The 15,792-nt window shown below is 39.5% G+C and overlaps 1 protein-coding gene across 1 annotated transcript in view; it reads right to left on the bottom strand.

The window, feature by feature from the left end:
• The window catches only part of ITGA4 (integrin subunit alpha 4), an 80,592-nt gene that overhangs the window by 31,345 nt on the left and 33,455 nt on the right, over window positions 1-15,792 (bottom strand). Inside the window, exons 11-15 of the mRNA XM_041722930.1 lie at window positions 14,110-14,204; window positions 12,781-12,871; window positions 12,155-12,200; window positions 11,613-11,767; window positions 8,475-8,629 (exon numbers count right to left, since the gene is read on the bottom strand). Coding sequence (XP_041578864.1) covers window positions 8,475-8,629; window positions 11,613-11,767; window positions 12,155-12,200; window positions 12,781-12,871; window positions 14,110-14,204 — 542 coding nt within the window. The remainder of the gene's footprint in view (window positions 1-8,474; window positions 8,630-11,612; window positions 11,768-12,154; window positions 12,201-12,780; window positions 12,872-14,109; window positions 14,205-15,792) is intronic.

Raw genomic sequence — 15,792 nt, 5'->3', positions numbered from 1 at the left:
TACCAATGTCACAGTCCATGACCCATAAATCCACACACAGTGTGGGGGATGAGCATTCCGATGGATGTATACACAAATATAGAAGGAGAAGGGTCACCTAATCTACACTCCAAAAAGGATGAGAAAGCCTTACACAGAAGAATTTTAAGCAAGGAATGTGATCAGATTTATGTTTTTGAAATACCCCTCTGCTACCAGTGTGGGAAATGGGTTGAGGAAGGAGAAGGTAAGACAGAGGCACAGATTGCAAATGAAGTCAGCTACCACCAACAGTAATGATTACCAGTCTAGCTGGTAAGCTTGGTTCAGAAAGTAGAGAATTGCCAGTACCTGGCACTACTAACATCCTGAGAAAGGACAGCACCCCCCAAAACAGTTGCTCTAATCACAACACCAATAGAACAATCTCATATTTTCCCTTATAGAATTCTTTAAATAGCACTGAGAACATTGTCCATAAATTTTAAAAATATTGATTGCTGCCATATGTAATGAGTTGCAGTACCTCTAAGAATAAAAACATGCAAAAGGTAATATCCTGTCAAAGACTTTGCACTCTAACAAAGAATTAACATATGCTGGAATAATCAATCCACTTCTTGACTACCATAACATCAGGATAGTTGTGTAGTTTGCTTGTACTTAGATTTTCAATAGAAATGTATTCATATATAGATCAGTCAATAGCCTGCTGTGGTTAAAATATAATTGCTTTGGAGCAAATGGCACTTCACTGAGCTATGTCCTTGTATACCTTAGTATAAATATATAAAACACACATAAAATATATTTATTAATCAAACCATACATTCATTTCCTTGATGTTACTGAAAAAGATGGAGGTCACCTAAAGACTTACATAATAAAATTCCTTTATTACAGAAATTTGAGAAATCAAGGGAGAGAGCAAACTAATCTACTATATATGCAGGCAGGTTGAGTTCATAATCATACAACATGTTAAGGCCACTGAAATCACTGGGTCTCCAGCTATCGATGGGGACAGGCATTCCCAGTCTGATGATTAAGCAACATATTTCTGGCTTTTATTGGAAACGTTGCTAGAAGGGTGAGAATCGTGTTACTCCACTTGTTATCCCACTTTACCACCCTTCTCTTCTCAGACATCAGTGAATATTTTGATGCAGACATTCCATCAAGATCACCTAAGAAATATCATCTATAAAAGCCTTAAGGGAAGTCTCACTCCACCGTAGCTGCTCCAACATTCCTAAAAACTGCTGCCAATTGTTAATTGAGTTTCCCTAAATCAAAGTAGCCTCAAAAATATCCCTTGTTCTAAGAACTTGTACTAGAAATCACAAAGATCTAATAAAGTTGTAAATATAAATACAGCAAAGACAGAGATTCACTGTCATATAAACATATGGAGGAGAACACATCCATAGGGAAAAGTGATGTCTAATAGAAGAGCATTTCAATAGATAAAACACTGTAAGATATAAAAAAATTAAACATTTCCACTAGAAGAAAATTATGAAAAGGAATAATTTCACAGGTAGATGCAATCGCACAATAAAGGTAGTAGATTAATCACAAATTAAACCAATATGGAGGTTTCATACAAAGGTGTAAAACACAAAAAGTGTAAAATCGATTTTATCTACATAAATCGGTCAGGAATTCACAAAATAGAAGGATGTGAAATATAACATTATATACATACAATGTGGAGGAGGGAGTAAAAATGTAGTGTTTTTTAGAATGGGATCAAACTTAAGTGACCCTCAACTTAATACAGATTGCTATATACTTAGGATGTATATATATGATCCTTATAGTAACTGCAAATCAAAAACCTATAATAGATACACAAAAATAAAGAGAATGAAATCCAAGTATAACACTAAAGAAGGCCATCAAACCACAGGGGGAGAGACCAAGAGAAGAAAGGAGCGGAGAAGAGCTATAAAGACAACTATAAAACAAGCAATAAAATGGCAATAAATACATACCTACCAATAATTACTTTAAATGTAAATGAACTAAATGCTTCAATCAAAAGACATACGGTGACTTAATGGATTTTTTAAAAATGTGACCTAACTACATGCTGTCTATGAGACTCACTTCAGACCTAAAGATACATACAGACTGAAGATGAAGGGATAAAAAACATATACATGCATAAAAGTGGGGGAGGGGGGAAGCTACAGCCGCAATACTTCTAGCAGAAAAATAGACTTTAAAACAAAGACTGTAGCAAGAGACAAAGGAGGACACTAAATAAAGTGGAAAAGCCAATAAGAACATGTAATAATTTTATCTATGTACCCAACATGGAAGTACCAAAATACATAAAGCAGTTATTAACATATATAAAGGGAGAAACTGAGGGGAATACAATAATAATAGGGGACTTTAACATTCCCATTTATATCACTGGACAGATCATCCAAACAGAAAATCAACGAGGAAACAATGGCTTTCAATGGCACATTAGACCAGATGGACCTAACAGATATATACAGAACATTCCATCCAAAAACAGCAGAACGCAAATTCTTTCCAAGTGCACATGGAACATTCTCCAGGAGAGATCACATGTTAGGCCACTAAACAAGTCTCAGTAAATTTAATAAGACTGAAATCATATCATGCATCTTTTCTGACCACAGGATACAAAATTTGAAATCAGTTATAAGAAAACTGGAAAAAAACCATGAACACATGGAGGCTAAACAATATGGTACTAAATAATGAATGGCAAATCAATAAGTCAAAGGGGAAAAATAAGATACATGGAAACAAATGAAAATGAAAACACCACTGTCCAAAACCTTCAGGATGCAGCTAAAATAGGTCTAAGGGGCAAGTTTTATAGCAATACAGACATATCTCAAGAAACAAGAAAAAACTCAAGCAAACAACTCAAACTTACACCTACAGGAACTAGAAAAACAAGAACAAACAAAACCAGAAACCGGTAGGAGGAAGGAAATAGTGAAGATCAGAGCACAAACAAATGCAATAGAGACTAAAAAGAAAATAATAGAAAAAACCAAGGAAACCAAGAGCTGATTCTTTGAAAAGGTCAACAAATTTGATAAATCTTTAGGCCAGGCTCATCAAGAAAAAACTAAGAGAGAAGACCAAAATAAACAGTATCAGAAATGAAAAAAGGGGAAACAACTGACACCACAAAAATACAAAGGATTGTAAGAGTATATTATGAAAAAACTATATACCGAGAAATTGGACAATCTAGAAGAAATGGATAAATTCCTAGAAACATGTAACTTTCCAACAATGAATCAGAAAGAAATAGAAAATTTGAACAGATCAATTACTAGCAATGAAACTGAATCAGTAATCAAAGTACTGCCAACAAACAAAAGTCCAGGACAAGATGACTTCACAGTAAAATCTACCCAACATTTAAAGAAAAATTAATACCTATCCTTCTCAAACTATTCCAAAAAACTAGAAGAGCAAGGAAAACTTCCTAATTCCCTCTATGAGGCCAGCATTAACCTGATACCAAGACCAAATAAAGGTACCACAAAAAAAGAAAATTACAGGCCAATTTCCCCCTGATTAACATAGATGCAAAAATATTCAAGAAAATATTAGCAAACCAACTTCAATAATACATTAAAAAAATCATTTACCACAATCTAACGGGATTTATTCCATGGATATAATAAGGGTGGTTCAATATTCACAAGTTAATCAATGTGAAACCTCTAACAATAAGCTAAAGGCTAAAAACTGTATGATCATCTCAACAGATGCAGAAAAGCCATCTGACAAAATACAACATTCATTCATGATAAAAACTCCCAACAATGTAGATTTATAGGGAATATACCTCAACATTATAAAGGCCATATGTTAAAAAACCCAGGGGGTATCCCTGGGTGGTTCAGCGCCTGCCTTTGGCTCAGGGCGCGATCCTGGAGTCCCAGGATCGAGTCCTGCGTAGGGCTCCTGGCATGGAGCCTGCTTCTCCCTCTGCCTGTGTCTCTGCCTCTCTATCATAAATAAATAAATAAAATCTTAAAAAAAAAAAAACCTAGAGCTAACATTAGACCCAATGGTGGAAAATAAAAGCTTTTCCTCTGAGATCAGGAACAAGGCAACGGTCAGACAAAAAAATGAAAGGCATCCACATTGGTAAGGAAAAAGTAAAACTTTCACTATTTGCAGATGAAGTGATTCTGTGTATAGAAAGCTCTAAGGATTCTATCAAAAAACTACTAGAACTGATAAATGTTTTCAGTGAGGTCACAGGATGCAAAATTAATATTCAGAAATCAGTTGCATTTCTATACACTAATAGTCACGTGGCAGTAAGGGCAATTAAGAAAACAGTTCCATTTACAGTTGCACAAAAGGAATAAAATACCTACGAATAAACTGAGCCAAGGAAGTGAATGACCTGTCCCCTGAAAACTATAAAGCATTGATGAAAGAAATTGAAGATGACACAAATAAATGGAAAGATACTCCATGCTCATGGATTGGAGGAAACAATACAGTCACAATGTTCATACTTCCCAAAGCAATCTAGATTCAATGCAATCCCTATCAAAATACCCAAAAGCATTTTTCACAGAACTAAAACAAATAATCCTAAAATTTGTATGAAACCACAATAGACACCAAAGAGCCAAAGTAATCTTGAGAAAAAAGAAAGCTGGAGGTATCATAATCCCAGATTTCAAGGTATATTATCAAGCTACAGTAATCAAAACAGTGTGGTACCGGCACAAAAATAGACACATAGGTCAAAAAACAGAGAGCCTGGAAGTAAACCCACAGTTATATGGTCAATTAATCTTCGAAAAAGCAGGAAAGAATACCCAATAGGGAAATGACAGTCTCTTCACCAGATGGTACTGGGAAAACTGGACAGCGACATGCCAAAAAATGAAACTGGACCACTTTTTTGCACATTGCACAAAAATAAACCCAAAATGGATTAACCACCTACATGTGAGACCTAAAACCATATCACTAGAAGAAAACATAGGCAGTAATTTGATTGATACTAGCTGTAGCAACATTCTTCTAGACATGTCTCCTGTGGCAGCAGAAACAAAAGCAAAAATTGAAGCACAGGGACTACACCAAAATAAGAAGCTTCCGCATGGCAAAGGGAACCACTGACAAAACAAAAAGACACCCTACTGAGAGAAGATGTTTGCAAAGGATATACCCCAGAAGGGTGACTATCCAAAATATATAAAGAACTTACCACCAAAAAAAAAAAAAAAATCCTATTCAAAAATGGGCAGAGGACCTGAACAGACACCTCTCCAGAGACCACATACAGATGGCCAACAGACACAGGAAAAGGTGCTGAGCAGCACGCATCACCAGGGAAATGCAAATCAAAACCACAAGATCTGGGCGCCCGGGTGACTCGGTTGGTTAAGCATCTGCCTTAGGCTCAGGCCACCATGCTGGGGTCCTGGATTGAACCCGAGTTGGGCTCCCCTGCTGAACAGGGAGCCTGCTTCTCCCTCTTGCTCTGCTGCTCCCCCTGCTTGTGGTCACTCCCTCTTTCTCTCTCTTTTGCTCTCTGTCGAATAAATCAACAAAATCTAAAAACCAAAAAAAAAAAAAAAAAAACCCCAAAAAACCAAAAAGACAAAAAACCCACAAGCGACAGATATGGCTAGAATCGGAATCGTACACTTGTGAGAATGGCTAGAATCAAAAAGATAAATAACAAGTATTGGTGAGGATGTAGGGGAAAAAGGAACCCTTGTGGACCGTAGGCTGGGAATGCAAAGTGGTGCAGCCCCTCTAGCAAACCGTATGGAGCTTCCTCCAAAAATTAAAAATAGAGCTACCCTGTAACCCAGGAATTCCATTACTGGGGTTTCTACCCAAAGAAAATGAAAACACTAATTCAAAAAAATATGCACCACTATGTCTATTGCAGCTTTTGTCCACTTTTAGGCAAATATATCAAGATGTGGTGTGTACACACACACACACACACACACACACACACGAATATTACGTGGTCATAAATAAGAATGAGATCTTGCCATTTGCAGCAACATGGATGGGCCCAGAGAGTATAATGTTAAATACCATAAGTCAGAGAAAGACAAGTACAATTTCACTCATTTATGGAATTTAAGAAACAAAACAAACTAACAAAAGAAAAAAAAAAAACAGGCTCTTAAAAACAGAGACCAGGGGGAGGAAAGTCGGGGGCACGCGTGCAACAGCCAAAGGGATTAAGAGTGCACTTAGGACCAGCAAGTAATTCATGGAGCTGATGAGTCACTATCTTGTATCCCCGAAGCTAATGGGACACTGGAGCTTAACTACTCGGGAGCTGAATTTTAAAAAAGGGTACACGGGCCGGGACGGGCGCTGCCGCCCGGGGCTGCTGCAGCATCATGTTGGACATCCAGACCTAACCTGACACCGTCCGTTAGTTACGCTTCCCCAATGGAAAGAATCGAAGGCGCCCTTCATCCCTTCCCTGGCGCCACGGTGCCCTGTACCCCGCCTTCCTGCCCTGTGCAGTCCCCCGACCGTCCCGAATAGTATGAACTTTACAATCGTACCGGTCCAGCGCGCCCCAGGCGTGTCCCGCAGCCCTGGCACCACCCGGAGCCCCAGCACCTACCGACTCACAGGGGCAGAGGGCGACGTGGAGCTTCTGCGGGACGGGCACAGGCCGGTGCCCTCGCGAGCAGGCCCAGGGCGGGGGGGCGGGGGTGGTGGCCGCTGTCAGGAGCCCTGAGCAGGCCCATTAACACCCTGGTGGGCCTGGGGAGCATAATGTTAAATGTGCAGGTTTCAGGAACGACAGAGGGACAACAGGGCAATCCCCCTGCTCATCTTTTCCATGGTCATCTAGAAGCAGAGGCCTTTCGGTCCCTGTCCCCTTCCCCTGGGCCGCAGAAGCACAGCGGGCCTAAGGCGCCCGAAGGCCTCCGGCTACCACCCGGGGGGGTGGGGGGGGGGCTTGGTACCTTCCCACATCTTCCTAAATCACAACGAGAGCGGCTTCGAGTTTTAATAACGGTTCCCATCACTTTTAAAAATATCCCTACCGTGTGCCAATCCCGGGGGGTAAGTGCTTTTGCGGGACGTTGACAGTACGGTCGAAAGCCGGCGGCTGTCACCTGCTGCCACCCAGAGATACCAGTAACGATCGCTACCAGGGTGCGTCGGCAACACACGAGCCTCTGCTAGATTGTCGTTCCCACTGCAAATTATTCTGATGAGAATGTACAATTCTGATGCACCCGTGCCTGTTAGGGCAATGCCAGGAAGCCTACAACTACACACGTCGGGGGATTTCCTGTCATTTATAGAAATTCAACACAATATGCTTCTTGTTGAAGGTCTAGTGTTGGCCTGTTTACTCCCCTGAAACGGTCTCAATGTCAGTCTCCAAAATTGATTAACCTAAAGTAAAATCACAACTATATAGGATTAAAAAAAAAACAACTCTCTTTAATCCCTTCCACATAAATGATGGCTACATTAATATCATTCTATACTTTTGGCTCTCGCCCATCTAATAGATTTATTCTAGTACAACCATAAAAACTGTTAAGGGAAATGAGAAAACAGCATAGGGGATTATTGCTCTTAGCATTTAATAGCGTTCGAGTCTTGATGCTTGTTTGCATTCGCTTGGAATAAGTATCTCAGGGAAAATTAAGTTCTAAGCTGAGGCTACCATTTGAAATCCCAGAAAGGGCTCCTGGGAATAGTTTGGCTTTTTTTGTGACAATAGATTTTCTGATGAAGTACACCATTCCCTAATGAAAAAAAGACCTGGCACTGCTTCACATGATAAAATGTGACCAAGGCGAGGAACGTGATGATCAGTTTGGGAACGCGTGTTTTAATAAAAGGAACAGGACATCGGCTGCGCTTTGGCAGGACATACCCCAGAACATCCTGAGAGCCATTGTCCCAGCCCACAGATGATCCCCACCACGCTGCAACTGTGCGCGTTCCCACTGACATCACTGACAATGCTGGCGTGGGGACAAAGGCCCAATCCAAACGCTGTCCTGTTGGACTCCGCTTCGTTAGAGTCGCATCAGAAACCAATCCAGCTCCCCTGCTTGCTCTCCCACCCTACAAAAACCCTACACCAGGGGAATCAGAGGCTCAGCGGAGCTACTCGATATGTACATCTCCAGGGAAGTGGAAAAACAGGAATAAGAAAATAGCAGTTGTAGAAAGGAAAAGGCAAATCTTTAAAAAAAAAAAAAAAGTGACCCAGTAAAACGTGATAAATGTGAAATAAAGAAGATGCAGAAAAAAGTGGAGTCTGATGTATCCAGGTTCACAAGACTGTGGAACCTTTTAGCTCTGGAACAATCAACAGGTCAGCGAGTTCAAGCGGGGATTACACTTGGTTTTAACCACATTTTACAGAAAGATACGAACGCAATAGGAACTTGACCATAGTGGCAACGCTGAAGTTTACGTACTCATTAATAAAAACCAGTTTACATTACCCGCATAAACGCCTGATGTGTTCTGCAGTTAGGCACTTTGCTCGACACTTTCATGCTGCCCGTAATCACATCAGATGTCCCATTAGAAGAAAAATAAAATCTCGATGGCGAGTCTATCTTCCGGTTCACGTCCAGACTCATGTTATAAAGCAAAACTGCAAAATGTAGAGAGAATTGCAATTAATATAAATAATTACTCAAAAGCATGTATTTATTTATTCATTTATTTTACTACTTCTTGAGTCAAAAGAGTCAAAATTATATCCAATACTGGAAATATCTTAAATTCTCTTTTTGAAGATGGCTTTTAAAAACTAACCTAAAATGTGGGAGAGGAAACAGTTTAAAAATGAAAATTGCAAAAATTGTTACAAAAAACGTATACGTGTTTCTCTAGGTTTCTACTCGTAACTATTAACATCTTTAGTTATTTAATCTTCCTGCATGTAAAGGTTTCAAAACTACAATACTATAAAAACTATTACTACTAATGAAAAATCTTAAGTTCCAGATTCCTTTGGAGTCCTTAGAACACGGCACTCACATGTTACCTGCGATAATTCTATCTTGTGTGGTTACGTAAATAATTTTGTATACGGTTAGGTTCATGTCTTTCTGTTTGTTTCTGACTTGAGAGGTTGCTGTTTATTATTCTTAAAAATGTAGTGTGAACAAGGGACTCAGAAGTTAAAGCTTTGTGAATAGTTTACGCAAAGAGGTCTCCTTTTCTAGCCCTAGACCATGATTAGTCTCCCCTGTTTTTTATTGGCTTCCAGTTTGACCTTCCAGTGTCAATTTGCAGAAAATATAGACATTCTCTCAATATTCTGGCCATCTGGTAAGATTTACTTCAAATCATAAATCATCTGCTGAAGAATAGCCTCAATAAGCAAAAATATAAGGAAAATTAACAAGTAACCAAAAAAATTCCAAGCCAGATATTATTACTAAGAAAATGAGAGCCTCTTTTTTTTTTAATATATAAATCTAAAAGGGTTCTTTGTGGGGCACCTGGGTGGCTCAGAGGTTGAGTGTCTGCCTTTGGCTCAGGTCGTGACCCCGGGGTCCTGAGATCGAGTCCCACATCAGGCTCCTTGCGGGGAACCTACTTCTCCCTCTGCCTGTGTCTCTGCTTCTCTCTCTGGGTCTCTCATGAATAAATAAAATGTTTAAAAAATAATGAATATATTGCTTCTTTGCAAAACAAGCTATCTCTAATAGTCTGTGGAGATATCACTCATTATATAGGAGCAACAATTCATAAGTGATATTTTAAAGAATTTATGTAATTCCTGAAGTGTTCGTTCATATTTTAGGAGTGACTGTCTCTCCTGGAAGGATTTTATCTACCTATTTCAAGGAAACCTAAGTATAAAATGTATATTACCTCTACAAATTTCAAATAAATCTTTTAACCTTTCTTTTATTTAGGAGATAAATTACAAAGTCCAAATCAGTTGGCTTCAAAATTATAATCACTGAGATTCAGTGGCTCAGAGGTGGAGCTGCAATTGAAATAGCTATCTACCATTCATCACTGTGAGTTCACACAAAAAAGTAAATTAAAAAAAAAAAAAAGGTGAATAAAAATCCACTCGCAGTAAGTGGCAAAACATCTTGGTTTTATAAACATGCTTACCATGTGAATTATTTCTCCCAAGGACTCATTTTATGCGACTGTAGAGCTCGTTTTTGTAACACTGTTGTGATTATTTATGGGTTTCATATACTGGTTTTCCACCATTTTTTAAAATACCTGGTCACAATGGAATCGGTAGTAAAAAAAGCACTGATTTTATGTCAAGGGAAATAGTTTTTATCTGTTTAACGTGTGTTTTTCAGACCATCCACTGGGGTGAGTGCATTTCTGTGTTACTGGGGTCGTGTTCAGGAAGTGCCACTTCTCTGATCTGCAACCTTACAGTTTGCCCCCCGCCCCCACCCGTCCTACTACTGTAGCTCTAGCCAGCACTTCTGCAGTGCACTATTAAAAAACGAGTCTGAAAAAAATAAAATAAAAAACGAGTCTGATTTAAAGTAGGTACACCAGGCTCACTCTGTACCTCTCATTACAGGCCAATTCAGACTGAGACCTCTGTTAAGTATCCATGGCCTGGTTCAGTGTATTTGCTACCCTTCACGATCTTTAGAGGACGGATGAGAGGTTGCAGAGTCCTGAATACGATCAACTCTTGGTAGGGTCTTGCGTGGCTCATGAACTTGATAGATTATTATTATTTTATTTTTTATTTATTTATGATAGTCACAGAGAGAGAGAGAGGCAGAGACACAGGCGGAGGGAGAAGCAGGCTCCATGCACCGGGAGCCTGATATGGGATTCGATCCCGGGTCTCCAGGATCGCGCCCTGGGCCAAAGGCAGGCTGCGCCACCCAGGGATCCCAACTTGATAGATTATTAATGTCCAAGTAAAAAGCCCAGGTATGCTTCTCTCCTACCGCTGGCTAGTTTCCTTAGTAGTTATCCTAATATTAGCTTAAGTGTAACATAATTAGGAACATAACCTGCTCAAAAAAAAAGGAATATTCACAGAGTCACATATATGTGATTTGAGACGAACCCCAGTTTTGCATGAGCCATTTCAATGCTACTTTCCTCCAGAGCAGACAACGGAGAGCTACCTACGTAAAGGGAGAAGGACCTGGCGCTCAGGAGCTGACAGTCACAGAAAATCCTTAAGAGATGTGTGCTATTTGTGGAAATTGGAAGCAGGGTCTTGATTTGAGACAAGCATCTTCCATTACTCAGAGGACAGAATAGAAAGGAAAGACTCTTCTTTTCTCAGGCCCTCCAACGTAAGCCAGATCCAGCTACACGAGGAGTCCAGTCCAACAGAGGAGAAGCTGTGGGGTAATGTTCTCTCTTACACAGTAAGCCCAGCTTAGCTCCCCCCAACACAGCAAGGGATACTCTTGCTTTCCTTCATGTAGTAAGTTCTAGATACCTGTGGCCTCTTACAGTGGCACGCTCACTGGTTAGAATAGCAGGAGAACCCGAGAGATGAGGCAGTGGGGGTGTATCTGCCTCTAAGGTGAAACACAGTGAGGGTCCAGAACGAGCAGAGGGAGAAGAACGAGTGGGGTACGCCGATCAGGGTCAATTCTGCAAGGGCCCCTTACCAATATAGCCTGGGACCTCTTTGCCCTTATATGAGAAACACAGTGTTAGATCCATACACACAGAAGGCAATCCATTTTCAACACAGTCAAAATTTGTTCTATTTACTGACTCAGGATGGTTTAAAGATGCTTCAACAATCACTACAGGTCTTGTCCTGAGAAAGAAACAAAATCAGCAGTATTAGTTGCAGGATTATTGTACCTTAAGAAAAAAAAAAATTGCATTTGTTTGGTCAGTTGCCCTTGTCCAGGTAACTTCATGAACTTGCTTGACTGACGCTACGTGCATTCTCAATTACATTTCTGTGCATGAATCAAGAGACGTTTTTATTTAAATCCCTAAAAATACTGACTTTGCCTGATGACTTAATTGTAATAGCCATGTAGGGTGGAATGAGTATCCTAAAGTTCAATAACATTTTAGAATACCAAACAACAAAAGCACACTATGAGGTCACCACCATTGTGGATTTTAAAAATTACCTCCTATCATTTACAACCAAGCCCGATTGTCATCGCTCAGTGAAACGCACCAACCTCACCTTAGCAACACAGCAGAATCGGAACGAAAAGCGCCAACTGCCACATCTGGAGGATGAAAAACAACAGATTAATGAACATCATTAGTCAGAGCGAATTACTTTTCAGCCATAAATACTTAACTAGGTATCACCTTTTGACTATATCAAAACACTATTTACAGAAAATTAATTGGAAAAGATATACTTACATCGTAGGAGTCATTCCACATTTGTCTGAGTCTATTCATCTAGAATAACATTCATCCTTTCACAATATAAACAAACTTTATGATAAAAATAGGACATAAAGATAAGCTTAAGGAAAAAATTTTTAAACCACAAACATTCACCCAGGAATCTCCTCTCAAAAAAGTCTTTCTTTTCGGCATCTTACGTTGGATTTATTTTCATGTGTGCTTTTCATTTTTTCAAGAACAAAGGATAAAAAGTCAAGTAACTAACACTGTAAAGCTGAGGAATTATTTGATCGCTTCTGACCCCATCCTTGAATTCAAAAGAGCTTCAAAATGAAGGAAATAAGTTATCAGTAAATTAGAACTTTTCCATACCAGTTTTATGTACTTTGCAATGAGGTAACATCCACAATAGAATTCACTTCAATTTATGAAATAGGACTTTATACTCACCTACATATCCATTATTATCTGCATCAATTTGTCCAGATATAGACTGTCCAAACATACTTAGTGATTTGCTGATTTGAAGTCCTTCAATTCTCTGAAAAATAGGTACATTGAATGGGAAGCAGTTTTTGAGCACTGAATATCTCAGAGAAACAATGGTTTAGTTAAATAATGAGCCTCACAACAGCCTGGCACATTTCCTAACAAAAAGCACTTAAGCCAGATACTTGCATCTAAGAGAAACCAAAGTTTCCAGCTTGAATTGGGCAAGTGACAAGAAAAAGAAAAAAAAAAAAAAAAAAAAAACAATCCTCAGTTTGTAACTAGAAAAAAAAAAATCACAAAGACAAAACTATATAGCACAGATCTTAAACTGTCCTGACTCCCCTTCTCCCCAGGCTCTGGATTTATTTCCTGGGTGAACACGAATAACCAGACAAGGAATTTGGAAAACGAGCCACATGTCGTCACTTAGTGGAGCCTACTACTCAGGCTCAGGATGAAAGGCACCCTCTTAAGCCACGTTGCTTCCTAGCATGTGACAACTGAAGTCAGACATGTGTTTCCTATTGCCCAGGTCTGATTTCACATCCAGATGCTGATTTACATGCGTCAGGCTGCCATCCATGCTAAGAAAAGAAGTTTTTCCTACACAAGTATAGATTTTTCCCGTTAAATATGGAGAGCCATTCGCCTATTTTGCTCAATCAAAAATAACAGTATTAGCAAATATTTCCATAAAAGTCATCTTTGGAAAGACTTTTCTTCTCTGCAGGTGTGTAGAGTATTTTCCAGGCACTGAAAGGCCCCGATTTGTCAAAAGGTCCAAGTCAAGTCAGAGTCAGATCAGGGAACTTTATTAAAAGCTCCCTTCTTGCAGCCCTGCCCTGAAACGAGCAGAGGATGGTGGGCTTGCTCTCCCCCCCCCACCCGGGCGAACCCCCCAAAACACGGGGCTCAAGGCACAAGGCAAGACACAGTTAATCAAAGCCACATGGGCTTATTTGCAGCAAGTACAGATACCATCTCAGAACATAAGTTTGTGGAAAGCAAAGAAAATCTTTAGTAGGTTATGAGCAAATGAGAATGGACGTCAACGAAAACTCAGTAAGAGGGCCAAAAGAAAAAAAAAAAGAAAAAGAAAAAAAAGGATTTCAGATTCTTAATGATCTTTAAAACAAGACCACCTACTGTTATTATAAGAAAAGGGTGAAAAAGAATATATTAGGTACTTGAAGGAGCCAATTAAGGAAAACAAGTTGACGTCAAACTGGACGTTTCGGGGACCATTTATTACCAATATGCTGCTTTTGCAGACAGAACAGCTTCTACCTGTGAGAATGCCGTGGAGATCCCGTCTGCTCGGCCGTTGTAAATATAAACGGCACCGCGCAAGTCGTCTTCTTGTGGAGCTCCAACCGCCACATCTACGCCAGGATTTCAAGGGCAGAAAATCAGTGCTTTGTAGAAGGAAGGCAACTCTGAAAACTAAGTTTCATGCCACTTTGTTCACTTCACAGAAGAAAAAGCTCCTTACCAAGAAACAAATGCTTCACTCACTACACAGGAAAAAAATTATATATATATATAATACATATGTGATGTGTAATAGATAACATATATGTGATATATAATATATATGTCATATGTGATATATAACATATATGATATATAATATATATGTGATATATAATGTATGTGATATATAATGTATAAAATATATGTGATATATAATATATACGTGATATATATTTGATATACAACACATAATATGTGATATATATTATGTATCATATATATTATATATCACATATTGTGTATTATATATGTGATAATGTATAATGTATAATATATGTGATATATGTAATGTATAATATATATGTGATATATATAATGTAGAATATATATGTGTTATATAGGTGATATCTATTTATCTATCTATCCGTCTCACAAAATGCACTCATCACCATAACAGCGTACAGAACGGTGCAGAGGGTCGGGCCTGGGGGCAGCTCGGGCCCCAGCCCCAGCCCGAGGCCTGACTCATCTCTTAACCTCCCCAGGCCCCGTCTACACCGTGCGATCGCGAGCCAAACCCAGCCGCGGCCCAGGGCACAGCTGGGTCAAGGGTCCCGAGCACCCCCCAGCACATAACTCATTGTCCCTGGACGTCAGGAGCATAAGAAACCTCATGCTGAGCTCCGGGTTTTAACTTGATTTGCAAAAATGGGTTCTAAATTCCTGCTCCAGGGAAAGTGACGGCCTCTGCCCAGGAGAGCCTGGCACGCACGCGGCCCTACCCGCCCCCGGGGCTTCGGAAAGGGATTTTGGTCTGTAAAGTGAGGACTGCGTCACTTTTAGGACTTGGGATTCACATCAGGTTATGGTGCCAGGAGGAAAAAAACTAAAGAGTTGATCAACTGCCGTAAGCAAGAGAAAACAAACTATGAAAGACACGGTGGCTCAAGGGCCATAAATATATAACTCACGGGCGAAAAAGAATATTCTACGGTTGCAAGAGCTTTTTGTTAGGGTCACAAGGGGTTACTTGAGCACTTGGGTATACTCCTATATTTTGGGCACATTCATAGGTTTATTTAGATGTAATGTTTTCTTATTACTTCAGTAGAAACTTAAATACACAGTTTGCTTTCATGATAGTCAATATTCAGTGGTTTATCAGATCTAAAACTTTTTAAACAACCACAGTGGTTAATTTCTGACTGCGATTTCAAGGAGAATAAAAACCTCTTTGATATTTAATTCTATGCCAAATGCCATGCAACTGGAAATTTTTTTTTTTTTAAAGTAGGCTCCATGTCCCATTTGGGGCTCAATCTCACAACCCTGAGATCAAGAGTCACCTGCCCTACTGAGCCAAATCCTCTAAATTCTGTACAATTTCTAATGTCCTCAAAAGGTAAATGATAGGCACACCTTATGTTCATTGTTTAGACATAGTAAGGCTGCTCTCTTTTGACTTGTGCAAATTACTTAAAATTCTCACACAATCAT

The sequence above is a fragment of the Vulpes lagopus genome, chromosome 11 (genome assembly GCF_018345385.1).
Source record: "Vulpes lagopus strain Blue_001 chromosome 11, ASM1834538v1, whole genome shotgun sequence".
NCBI classification, from domain to species: domain Eukaryota; kingdom Metazoa; phylum Chordata; class Mammalia; order Carnivora; family Canidae; genus Vulpes; species Vulpes lagopus.
Note: the sequence above shows the minus strand (reverse complement) of the source record. Positions and strands in the feature narration are given on the sequence as shown.